Raw genomic sequence first — 12,500 nt, forward strand, 5'->3', positions numbered from 1 at the left:
CAACCCCCTGCTCAGGCAGGAAACCCTATACCATTTCAGACAAATGGCTGTCCAGTCTCTTTATAATAATAATAATAGTACTACTACTAATAATAATATAATAATAAAGTTGGAAGGGACCTTGGAGGTCATCTAGTCCAACCCCCTGCTCAGGCAGGAAACCCTATACCATTTCAGACAAATGGCTGTCCAGTCTCTTCTTAAAAACTTCCAGTGTTTCTTCCCATTTCCCAGTACTTTCAACTTTTTAGAAGGCTTCAAAAAAAAAAAAAAACCCCAAAGTATTCAAAGATGTGTTCCAAAGCTGGCGTATTATCCTACACTCTTAATTATTTTTCTGTCATCATCATCATCATTATTGTTGTTGTTGTTGTCTTTGTGGGTCTCTAATATTAATAGTATTGTCTTATTATCTCTGTGTTTGAGGGGCCCTTGACGCTCTCTGAGCTTGCTTGCTTTTCATTACCTGAAGTCTGTGCTTTATTTACTAAATAAGTATGTTATAATATTGTGTAGGTTAGCCGTCTCTCCTCTGCCAACGTTTCAGCAGGAATGCCCGGAATTTTTAAAATTTTATGGGTTTTCGTTGCAGACGTCTCATGACCCAACTAGGGAACGTCTTCAGTGCTAGAAGGGAGTGAGATTTGTGGGGAGGAGGGGGAAGAGGAGGAGGACTGGGGGGATCCCTGGTGCTCTCTGAGCTGGGTGGTTTCCTTGCAGACGTCTCATGACCCAACTAGGGAACGTCATCTGTGCTAGAAAGAACTGAATGTAAACAGAACAAACCCACCCCCCCTCCTTTCTAACACTGATGATGTTCCCTAGTTGGGTCATGAGACGTCTGCAAGGAAACCGCCCAGCTCACAAAGCACCAGGGACCCCACAGTCCTCCTCCTCCTCCTCCTCCTCCTCCTCACCCCGTCCTAGTCCCGACAGGGGGCGCCATCCTCGCCACTAAGACCAGCATTAAACCACCATTCTCACCATTCTTGCTCTTCGGCAGCGGGGGGGGGGGCCGCTGCGGGGGCCGAGCAGCCGGATAGGGAGCGGCTGGGTTAGGACTGCCCTTCCCATCATCCCCACCGGCGTGGGGGGGTGGGGGTGGGCAGAGCTGCCCCCCCCCAGCAGGTGAGTCTCCCCGGCCGGCCAGGGAGGCGCCCGCGGGCGCCCGGCTTGCAGGAAGATTGCCCCCCCCCACAAGCCTGCAGCTCCCCCTCTTTTTTTTTTCCTTGGGGGGCGGAAAGGAGAAAAAAAGGGGGGAATCCAGGCTTGCTGTGCCTTTAAACCCCCCCCCCGGGAGGGGAGGGCGTCGCCATGGCAATGCGGGCCCTTTCTCGGGCAGGGAGGGGGCCCGGAACAGCCGGAGGAGGAAGAGGAAGAGGAGGAAGGGTAAGGGGGTGCAGGGCCCGCCGGGTGGGGGGAGGAGTGAGGGGGAGAAAAGCGGGGGGGCTCTTCTCCCCCACTCCCCCCCCAAGAAAGACCCAAGGAAGGCCGGGAGGGAGGATGCTGAGAGGATGCAAGGGGGTTGCCATGGAGACAGAAGAAGGGGAGGAAGGATGCTGGTACCCGCCTCCATCCTTTTGGTGGGGGGGGGGACGCATCCGTGCCCCTCTGCCCGGGGAGGGGAGGGAGATGACACACACACACACACACACACAAACACAAACACAAACACACACAGACACCAAATGGCAGCCAGGTCGGTCCCCATCCTTAGCAACCCTCCCGGGCAACTGTGTTGTGTTTGTGTTGTGGCTGGTTGCCGCAGTGCCTGGCACGCAGCAATGTTTGTGTGTGTGTGTGTGTGTTTTGGGAGGCTCATTTGAGGTTATGAAGAAGGCTGGGATTGATGCCAGGTGCGAAAGGCTGGGGATTTTTTTTGTCCCCACGACAGCCCTGCGAGGTAGGGAGGAGGCCGGGCGAAGGGGGGGGAAAGGGACCCCCAGCAACCTCCCCCCCACCCCCACCCCGAGTGCTTAAGAGACACCCCCCCTCCTCATTTGAGAACTCTGCGGCAAACAGCTCAGAAAAAGCAAGCCCTAGTGCTTGAGGACTAGCGCCTTGGGGCCCGGGGCTGCGTCCCAGGAGAAGAGGCGGAAGGGATCCAGACAGATTTGGGGGTCCCAGATTGGAGCGTGGCGGGGGGGAGGATTCCGAAATGGATCTAGGGGATTCCCCCCCACCCACCCTCCCTGGGCTTGTTCTAAAGATTAAGGGCAATCTGGGGGTGAAGTTTTGTTTTGTTATGTCCCTTTTATTTTATTTCATATTTTTTTTATTATTATTTTTAAATTTTATTTTGTTTTGTATTTTTTTTTGTTTTTTTCAAGTTTTGTTTTATTTATTTTCTATTATTTGTTATGTGAGGTTATTTTTTATTTCGTTTTATTTTATTTTATTGTACTATTGGGTGTTATTTTGTTTTCCCTTTATTTTTATTTTATTTTATTTCTATATTATTTGTTTGGCTTTCATTATTTGTTTCATTTTATTTTTATTTTATGTTATTCCTTTTTTATTTTGTTTTGTTTCTTTTCTTTTATATTTTATATTTTATTTTATTTTATATTTTAAAATGTTATTTTATTGATTTCATATTATTTGAGGTTATTTTTATTTCATTTTATTATTTGGTGTTATTTTATTTTCAGTTTATTTTTATTTTGTTTTGTTTTATTTTTATTTTATTTATTTGACTCATTTGTTTCATTTTATTTTAATTTTATGTTATTTATTTCTTATTTTATTTTTTGTTTGAAAATGTTATTTTATTGATTTCATATTATTATTTGAGGTTATTTTTTATTTCATTTTATTATTTTGGTGTTATTTTATTTTCACTTTATTTTTATTTTATTTTTTATTTCATTTTTTATTTTTATTTTATTTATTTTACTTTCATTATTTGTTTCTTTTTATTTTATGTCATTTACTTTTTTAATTTTGTTTATTTAATTTTATATTTTTTATTTTTTATTTTTTTTTTATTTTAAAATGTAATTTTATTTCACATCATTTGAGGTTATTTTTTATTTCATTTTATTATTTGGTGTTATTTTATTTTCACTTTGTTTTATTTTTATCTTAATTTTTATTTTATTTCATTTCATTTCATTTTTATTTTATTTCATTTTCACTTTGTTTTATTTTTATTTTATTTCTTATTTTATATATTATTTTTATTTTATTTAGTTTACTTTCCCTATTTGTTTTCTTTTGTTTTTGTTTTATGTTTTGTTTCATGGGTCAGGCTATGCCAATAAACATTAGTGGGTGAGCTCTAGTCCTGCCTTAGGCAGGAAAACCAGCTGGGTGGGTTTGGGCCAATCACCAGGAGATGGTGAGTTCTAGTCCCGCCTTAGGGCTGGACTAGAGGACCTCCGAGGTCCCTTCCAACTTTGTCATTCTATGATTCTGTCAGGGTCTCCTGCTTGAGCAGGGGGCTGGACTAGATGACCTGTGAAGTCCCTTCCAACTCTGTGATTCTGTAAAGGTCTCCTGCTTGAGCAGTGGGGTGGACTAGATGACCTCCGAGGCCCCTTCCAACTCTGTAATTCTATCATTCTGTAAAGGTCCCCTGCTTGAGCAGAGGGTTTGACTAGATGACCTCCGAGGTCCCTTCCAGCTCTATTCTCTTCTCTCTACCCTCCAGCTAGACCGCAATGGACTTCCGGAGCGACAGAGGCGACGATCTGGAGAACGGGAAGATTACCGTCCAGCTGCTGAAAAGCCGGACGGGAGAATTCGACTTGGGGTCCATCCTTCTGCTCAAGCTCAGAGGCCTGGGGATTCTGGAGCTGGGCTGCCTCGGAGAGTGCGCCAGCCTGGAGTGGCTGGACCTGTCGGGCAACGGCCTGACCCACTTGGGCCCGCTGGCTTCGCTCAAAGCTTTAACCGTGCTCAACCTCTCGGCCAACCGCATCTCGAACCTGGACCCCCTGAGCGGCTGCGAGAAATTGCAGAGCCTCAACGCCGCCGGCAACCAGCTGCGCAACCTGCAGCAGCTGCAGTGCCTGCTGGGCTTGCGGCACCTGGACAACGTGCGCTTCCACAACGGCCCGTCCCGTCTCAGCAACCCCTTCTGCCTCGCTGCCGCCGCCGGCTATCCGGCTGTCCTGTCGGAAATGTTCCCGTGGGTCAAGGTCATCGACGGCGAGAGAGTGTCCGGACGGGGTAGCGAGCTTTACCAGCTGTGCAAGGATCTGGATCGCTCGCTGCAACGTTGCGGCAACGGCGGGGCTCCGCCCGAGATGGCCGGCCGGGCCCAGCCCTGGGTGGAGGAAGGCTACTGGGAGGTGCAGCCGGCCCGGAGGAGCTCCATCGTGGAGAAAGCTTACAAGCAGTTCAACGAGGCCTTGCTGGAATGCCGGGAACTGGGCAAGCAGGCGGACCACAGCATCAGCCAGGCCGAGCGGGCCCTCGGGGGCGGACGTCTCGAGGCCAACTCGTATCTCTTTTGAACCTCCTGTTCTGTCCCTGCCTACGAATCCCTCTTTTAACAAGTAGGCTGGAAATGCAGGAAAAACAACCCCCCTTTTGTTAATTAGATACAGGCCTGCAAAATGTCCCCGAAGCGAAGGCAAACAAACCACGATGCAAACGGAGAATTATCCAAGGCAAACAAACCACGATGCAAACGGAGAATTGTTCACGAGGCAAACCGAATCCGATTCTGCGAAACTGGAGTCCTCTGCGAACGGCTGCCTTCGGCAACCAGCACCGCCCACACTCTTCCCTTTTTATTACGCAGCCCCAAGGCATGGCTTCTCAATGCCTTCTCCTCCTCCTCCTCCTCCCTTGGAGTCGCCCTGTTGCCTCCCTCTGTCCTGCTCTTGTGGCCTGTCGGCGTTTGCGAGCGTCTGTGATGCCTCCCAGCTGCGAGTCCTCAGAGCCTGACTCAGCTTCCCAGCACAGCTGGATCTCAGCCTAAGCACGAGTAGAGGGGCCAGGCTCCTCGTCCTACTGTAAGTCCTGGACCTCCTCAGAGCTTTCCTCTGACTCGGATGGCTCTCCAGGCCCCTCCTTCTCCTCCGATTCCCCGGACTCAGCTGCCAGGTCCAGTGGCTGGCACGGACACAACACCTCCCGGCTACTCAGCTCCAGATGTGCCAAGGGTCGAGGACCGCTCGCCGCAGCCAACTCGGCGTAACCACCGTGCCGCGGCCAGCTTGACATGTCCAAGAAGCCGCGGGACAAATCGCCACGGCCAACTCATCTCGAGCAACTTGGCGTAACCGACTCGTTGCGACGTACTCGGCGTAGCCGACTCACCGCGGCCAATTCAAGAGGACCAACTCGGCGTAACCGACTCGTTGCGACCAGCTCGGCGTAACCGACTCGCTGCGGAAGAAGAGTTAGGCTAATATCGAAGAAAGGGTGGAACAGACTCACTCGAGGAAGGACGCCGAAGGAGGAACGAAAAGGAAGGGTGAAGGAGAAAGATTAAAACGATTTCTTTAAAGTTCTTGGAAATATTTAAATTATATGTTGTGCAATTGTCCCATCGTGAGTTCTTCCGTCGCAAGTTAGCCATTGAAAGTTGTTCTGTGGTGAGTGGGGTGTGCCAAGTTGGCCGTGTCAAGTTGGCCACGTTGAGTTGGCCGTGCCAAGTTGGCCACACCGATTTGACCGTGCCAAGTTGGCCACACTGAGTTGGCCATGCCAAGTTGGCCACATTGAGTTGGCCATGTCAAGTTGGCCACGCCAAGTTCCCCGTGCCAAGTTGGCCATACTGAGTTGCCCATGCAAAGTTGGCCACGTTGAGTTGGCCATGCCAAGTTTGGCCATGCCGAATTACTCGTGCCAAGTTGGCCACGTTGAGTCTGCCGTGCCAAGTTGGCCACGTTGAGTCGGCCATGCCAAGTTGGCCGTGCCAAGTTGGCCACATTGAGTTGGCCATGCCAAGTTGGCCATGCCAAATTGGCTGTGCCTAGTTGGCCAGATTGAGTTGGCCATGCCGAATTGGCTGTTCCTAATTGGCCACGTTGAGTTGGCCATGCCAAATTGGCCATGCCAAATTGGAGGTGCCTAGTGGGCCACGTCAAGTTGGCCGTGCCACATTGGTGACACCGAGGCGGTCATGCCTAGTTGGCTATACTGAGTTGGCCACGTCCACTAGAGAAGGGACATGGGGATCACCCTCACACCCTCACACACACACACTGATGCTGCTTAGCAAGGTCATCACAATTCTCTCCCAGTTTAACCCCCGGGTTTCTCCATTAAGCAAGCATTTGAGGAATCTCGGCCTAGTTGGCACAGCCGGGTGATGGTGGAGGGAATCAAGCCAGGATGCTCCTGCAACAGACGCCCCCTCCCCATTCTCCGGGGCTAGCAATTTCCCTAAGCGGAGACACGACAACCCATTAAAACAACCGCAACCACGACAACAAAACTTGGCACCCTGGCAATCCTGCTTTTTTTGGGGAGGGGGTGTCCGTAAAACGGAAAAGTCGGGCGCGACTTCGCAACTGAGAACTGCTGCCTTCGCCGGGACGGCAAACCCCAGAAGCCGAATTCGCACGGCGGCCCCACCTTCCCCCCCAGGGGGGACGTTCCCCACGACCTTCGCCGCCCTGCGCGGCTCGGTTGCGTGTCGCGGGTCTCCCGCCCGTTCGTAGGGGGCCGTTCGTAGAGGGGGGCGCCCCTTCCCCCCCTCCGCCGCCAAAATCGTAGAAGGCCCGCCCGGCGCCATCTGTGCTTCCGATGTCGCTACCCACGTTGGGCGCCACGCGAATACCCCGGGAGCAGAAATGACAGGCAGGAGGGGTCCAGGGTGAAAACTCGGCTTGCAATTTTATTGGGGGGACCGAGAGAGATCGGACGGGTGGGGGGGTGATGCGTCGGGATGTGGCCCTTCCCTCCGAGGGGGCCGATGCCCGGGTCTCCGCATGGATGCCGGTCGGCTGGGTCCGTGCAACTCTGTTTAGGGGGGAGAAGAGAGAGAGAGAGAGAGAGAGAGTCCTTCAATCTCCTCTCTGGGGAGGAAGGGGTCCCCCAAAGTCCCCTGGGGATGAAGCACCTTGGAAGCGACCTACAGGGGGTTATAAGAGGAAGAAGGGGCTGCCTGCATGCCTTAAATAAAGAAGAGGAGGGAAGATCTTTGTAGCCTGGGGTTGAAATGGGGGGAGAGGAGGAGGAGGAGGAGGAGGAGGANGGTGCCTAGTGGGCCACGTCAAGTTGGCCGTGCCACATTGGTGACACCGAGGCGGTCATGCCTAGTTGGCTATACTGAGTTGGCCACGTCCACTAGAGAAGGGACATGGGGATCACCCTCACACCCTCACACACACACACTGATGCTGCTTAGCAAGGTCATCACAATTCTCTCCCAGTTTAACCCCCGGGTTTCTCCACTAAGCAAGCATTTGAGGAATCTCAGCCTAGTTGGCACAGCCGGGTGATGGTGGAGGGAATCAAGCCAGGATGCTCCTGCAACAGACGCCCCCTCCCCATTCTCCGGGGCTAGCAATTTCCCTAAGCGGAGACACGACAACCCATTAAAACAACCGCAACCACGACAACAAAACTTGGCACCTTGGCAATCCTGCTTTTTTTTGGGGGGGGGGGGTTGTCCATAAAACGGAAAAGTCGGGCGCGACTTCGCAACTGGGAACCGCCGTCTTTGCCAGGATGGCAAACCCCAGAAGCCGAATTCGCACGGCGCCCCCCAGGGGGGACGTTCCCCACGACCTTCGCCGCCCTGCGCGGCTCGGTTGCGTGTCGCGGGTCTCCCGCCCGTTCGTAGAGGGCCGTTTGTAGAGGGGGGGCCACCCCTTCCCCCCCTCCGCCGCCAAAATCGTAGAAGGCCCGCCCGGCGCCATCTGTGCTTCCGACGTCGCTACCCACGTTGGGCGCCACGCGAATACCCCGGGGAGCAGAAATGACAGGCAGGAGGGGTCCAGGGTGAAAACTTGGCTTGCAATTTTATTGGGGGGACCGAGAGAGATCGGACGGGTGGGGGGGTGATGCGTCGGGACGCGGCCCTTCCCTCTGAGGGGGCCGATGCCCGGGTCCCCGCATGGATGCCGGTCGGCTGGGTCCGTGCAGCTCTGTTTAGGGGGAAGAAGAAAAGAGAGAGAGAGAGAGAGAGAGAGATAAGAGGAGACCTTCAACATTCTCTCCGGGGACAGAGGGGTCCCCAAAAGCCCCCTGGGGATGAAACACCTTGGAAGCGACCTACAGGGGGTTATAAGAGGAAGAAGGGGCTGCCTGCATGCCTTAAATAAAGAAGAGGAGGGAAGATCTTTGTAGCTTGGGGTTGAAATAGGGGGAGAGGAGGAGGAGGAGGAGGAGGAGGAGGGGAAGAACAGGAAAAAGAGGAAGGAGGAGGAGGAGAAAGAAGAGAAAGGAGGAGGAGAAAGGAGGGGGAGGAGGAGAAGGGGGGAGGAGGAGAGGAGGAGAAGGGAAAAAAAGGAGAAAGAGAAAAGAAAGAAAAAGAAAGAAAAGAGAAAGGGACGAAGGGAATGAGAGAGAGAAAAGGGAGAGACAAGAAAGAAAGAAAAAGAAACAAAGAAAGAAAGAAAAAAAGGGATGAAGGGAGGGAGAGAGAAAAGGGAGACAAGAAAAAAGAAAGAAACAAAGAAAGAGAAAGACAGAAAGAAAGGGATGAAGGGAGGGAGAGGGAGAGAGAAAAGGGAGAGGCGAAAGAAAGGGGGAGCCAAGAAAGAAAGAAAAAGAAAGAGAAAGAAAAAGAAAGAAAAAGAAATGAAGGGAGGGAGAGGGAGAGTGAAAAGGGAGAGACAAGAGGGAGAGAGAAAAGGAAAGAAAGAAACAGAACAATAAAGAAAAAGAAAAGAAAGAAAGAAAGAAAGAAAGAAAAAGAAAGAGAAAAAAGAGAGATGAAGGGAAGGAGAGGGAGAGTGAAAAGGGAGAGACAAGAAAGAAAAAGAGAAAGAAAGAAAGAGGAAAAGAAATGAAAGGAAGGAGAGAGAGTGAAAAGGGAGAGACGAGGGAGAGAGAAAAGAGAGAGACAAGAAAGAAAGAGAAAAGGAAAGAAAAACAAAAAAACAACAAAGAAAGAAAGAAAAAGAAAAGAGAAAAAGAAAGGAAGGAAAGAAAGAAAAAAGGAAAAAAAGAAAGAAAGAAAGAAAGAAAGAAAGAAAGAAAGAAAGAAAGAACAACGTCCTTTCCTTAGGGTTCCCCCGCTTGGGCTCTTTCCTCGCCAACCTTTTCCCGATCCCAACCAGATCCCCCGCATCGACGCTCGGACGCCGTTCCTTAGTTGGCCGACGAAACGTCCGCCGCCACCAGGCCCGGAGACCGCCGCGGAGCGCCTCAAAAGAAACCCTGCCTGCGGACTCTTCCTACTATCCCCTTCTCCCCATCCCGGCTCGGAGGATCATCCGAAACCCCTTTCGGACGCCTCCTTCCATCCCGGACGATCCCCCATCCTCCTCTCCTCTCCTCTCGGAGGCCGGGGAGGGGGTGGGGGGCTGCGGCAGTCCGGCTCAACCACAGGTGAAGACCGGCTACCTACCTGGCCGGCCTCCGCCGGGGAGGGTCAGGAAGGGAGCCCCACGGAAAAGGCGAACTTCCCGGGAAGGTAGCGGTCCTCGTTGGTCGCCTTGATGGCCTGGCACTCGGCTTCTTGCCGCCGCCTCGCCTCCTGAGGGTGGGCAGAGATGTGGGGGGGGGAGTTGGCATCTCCAAGGAGGGGGGGGAGAGGAATGCCAACCGGTGGTGGGAAGAGACACCCCCCCCCACACACACACACACTTTTCGCCAGCTTTGTGGGGAAGGGCGGGGCTGCGATGGGAATGGCTTTTTTGGGGGGGAAGCAGGAAACCGGGGGGGGGACCCCTTTTTCTGTTCTGTTCTGTCTTGTTCCACATCCTATTCTATGTTCTGTTGTTAATTCCGTTCTATTCTTATTTCTATTCTGTTCTTATTTCTCTTCTTATTTCTGTTCTGTGCTATTCTATTTTCTATTCTATATTCCATTCCATTCCATTCTGTTCTATATTCTATTCTATCCTATTCTGTTATATTTTCTATTCTATTCTATTCTATTCTATTCTATTCTATTCTATATTCCTATTCTATTCTATTCTACATTCTATTCTATATTCTATATTCTATATTCTACATTCTATATTCTATTCTATATTCTATATTCCTATTCTATTCTATTCTATATTCTATTCCATATTCCTATTCTATTCTATTCTACATTCTATTCTATATTCTATATTCTATATTCTACATTCTATTCTATATTCTATTCTATTCTATTTTCTATTCTATATTCCATTCCATTCCATTCTGTTCTATATTCTATTCTATCCTATTCTGTTATATTTTCTATTCTATTCTATTCTATATTCCTATTCTAGTCTATTCTATATTCTATTCTATTCCATATTCCTATTCTATTCTACATTCTATTCTACATTCTACATTCTATTCTATTCTATATTTCCTATTCTATTCTATTCTATCTATTCTGTTCTATTTTCTATTCTATTTTCTATTCTATTCTATTCCTATTCTATATATTCTATTCTATTCTATCTCCTCTTCTATTTTCTATTCTATTCCTATTCTATATTTCCTATTCTATTCTATTTTTTATTCTGTTCTGTTCTGTTCTATATTCTATTCCATTCTATTCTATTTTATATTCTATATTTCCTATTCTATTCTATTCTATATTTCCTATTCTATTCTATTCTATTCTATTCTATATTCTATTCTATTTTCTATTCTATTCTATTCTATTCTACATTCTATTCTCATTTCTATTCTTGTTTCTATTCTATTCTATACTGTATCCTCTTAATTCCATTCTATATTCTATTCTATATTCTATTCCATTCTATTCTATTCTTATTGCTATTCTTGTTTTTATTCTAGTCTGTTCTACATTCAGTGCAAACCCTGTTTCCCCCCCCCCCCCCCAATTTTTCCAGCTTTTCCTCCCAGGCCTTCCCACCTCTACTCCCCCCTCTCCCTCGCCCCCTCCACATCCAGCTATTCCCAGGGGAGATTCCAGTAACCTGGGCGATCCACAATGAAGTTCCCCCGGCGGATTATTATTTTCCCCTCCGAGGGATCGTGGGAGACCCCGGACCCTCCCGGGACACCTAGGGGGGATTCTGGGAGATTTGCCTCCGCTCCCCTGGGGAGGGGGGGAGTAGCCGGGATGCCGGCCTTGCGCGAGTGGATGAGGAAGAGGAAGGTGGACCCACCTGGAAAAGGGGATTCTGCTCGGATAAACATCGGAGGGATTTGTTCAGCAGCGTTCCGGGATTGTTGTCGTCAAACTTGAAGCAGGCCAGGCATTTCTGCCTCCTCTGGAGAAAGATGGTAGGGGGGAGAGAGGGAGGGAGGGAGGGAGAGAGAGAGAGAGAGAAGGGAGACAGAAAAAGAAAGAAGGAAAGAGAAAGAAAGAAAGAAAAAGGAGAGAAAAAGACAGAAAGAAAAAGAGAAAGAGAAAAGAAACGGGAGAGAAAAAGAGAAAGAGAAAAAGGAAAAAAAGAAAGACAAACAGAAACAGAAAGAAACAGGAGGCAAGAAAAGAGAGATAGAAAGGGAAAGAGAAAAAGAAAAAAGAAAAAAGAAGAGAAAGACAAAGAAAAAGAGAAAGAAAAAGAGAAAAAAAGGGAGACAATAAGAAAGAGCAAGAGAGAAAGAGAAAGAAAGAAAAAAAGAAAGAAAGACAAAGAAACAAAGAAACAGGAGTCAAAAAGAGAGAAAGAGGGAAAGAAACAAAGAAGGAGAGAGAGAAACAAAGAAACAGGAGACAGAAAGAGATAGAAAGGGAAAGAAAGAAAAAGAAAAGAAATAAAGAGAAAGAAAGAAAGGAGAGAAAGAAAGAAAGCAGAAAAAAAGAAAAAGAAAAAGAAACGGGAAAAAGAAAAAGAAAGAAGCAGAAAGAAAGAAAAAGAAAACAAAGAGAAAGAAAAAGAGAGAAACAGAAAGAAACAGGAGACAGAAAAGGAGAGAGATAGACAGAAAAAAAGAAAAGAGAAAAAAGAAAGAAAAAGGCAAAGAGAAAGAAAAGAAAAAGAAAGAGAAAAAAGGAGAGAAAAAGACAGAAAGAAAAAGAGAAAAAGAAAAGAAACGGGAGATAGAAAAAGAAAGAGAAAAAGAAAGAGAAAGACAGAAAAAGGAAAGAAAGAAAGACAAACAAACAGAAAGAAATAGGAGACAGGAAAAGAGAGAGAAAGAAAGGGAAAGAGAAAAAGAAAAAAGAGAAAGAGAAAGACAGGGAAAGAAAGAAAAAGAGAGAAAGAAAAAGGAAAGACAAAGAAAAAGAGAAAGAGAAACGAGAGACAAAAGAGAAAGAGAAAAAGAGAAAGAAAGAGAAAAAGAAAGAGAGAAAGACCAACAGAGAGAAACAAAGAAACAGGAGTCAAAAAGAGAGAGATAGAAAGAGGGAAAGAAACAGAAAGAAAAAGGAGAAAGAGAGAGGGAAACAGAAAGAAACAGGAGACAGAAAGAGAGAGATAGAAAGGGAAAGAAAGAAAAAGAAAAGAAAGAGAAAAAGAAAGAGAAAG

At 48.0% G+C, this 12,500-nt stretch overlaps 2 protein-coding genes across 2 annotated transcripts in view; one reads left to right on the top strand and one right to left on the bottom strand.

Moving 5' to 3' along the window:
* The first annotated feature begins 3,662 nt into the window (after positions 1–3,662).
* Positions 3,663–4,460, top strand: LRRC61 (leucine rich repeat containing 61). The gene has a single exon (XM_015826101.1). It carries the CDS (start codon positions 3,663–3,665, stop codon positions 4,458–4,460), a length of 798 nt encoding a protein of 265 aa, XP_015681587.1.
* A 2,317-nt stretch (positions 4,461–6,777) lies between these two features.
* Positions 6,778–12,500, bottom strand: part of RARRES2 (retinoic acid receptor responder 2) — a 6,465-nt gene continuing 742 nt past the window's right edge. Inside the window, exons 2-4 of the mRNA XM_029286130.1 lie at positions 11,190–11,294; positions 9,479–9,607; positions 6,778–6,921 (exon numbers count right to left, since the gene is read on the bottom strand). Coding sequence (XP_029141963.1) covers positions 9,503–9,607; positions 11,190–11,294 — 210 coding nt within the window. The 3' untranslated portion in view covers positions 6,778–6,921; positions 9,479–9,502. The remainder of the gene's footprint in view (positions 6,922–9,478; positions 9,608–11,189; positions 11,295–12,500) is intronic.

This window comes from Protobothrops mucrosquamatus, unplaced genomic scaffold, assembly GCF_001527695.2.
Source record: "Protobothrops mucrosquamatus isolate PMUCROS unplaced genomic scaffold, P.Mucros_1.0 scaffold2958, whole genome shotgun sequence".
NCBI classification, from domain to species: domain Eukaryota; kingdom Metazoa; phylum Chordata; class Lepidosauria; order Squamata; family Viperidae; genus Protobothrops; species Protobothrops mucrosquamatus.

Bases quoted from the DNA above. Each gene is read 5' to 3' on its own strand.
- LRRC61 (XM_015826101.1), top strand. From the start codon at position 3,663: ATGGACTTCCGGAGCGACAGAGGCGACGATCTGGAGAACGGGAAGATT.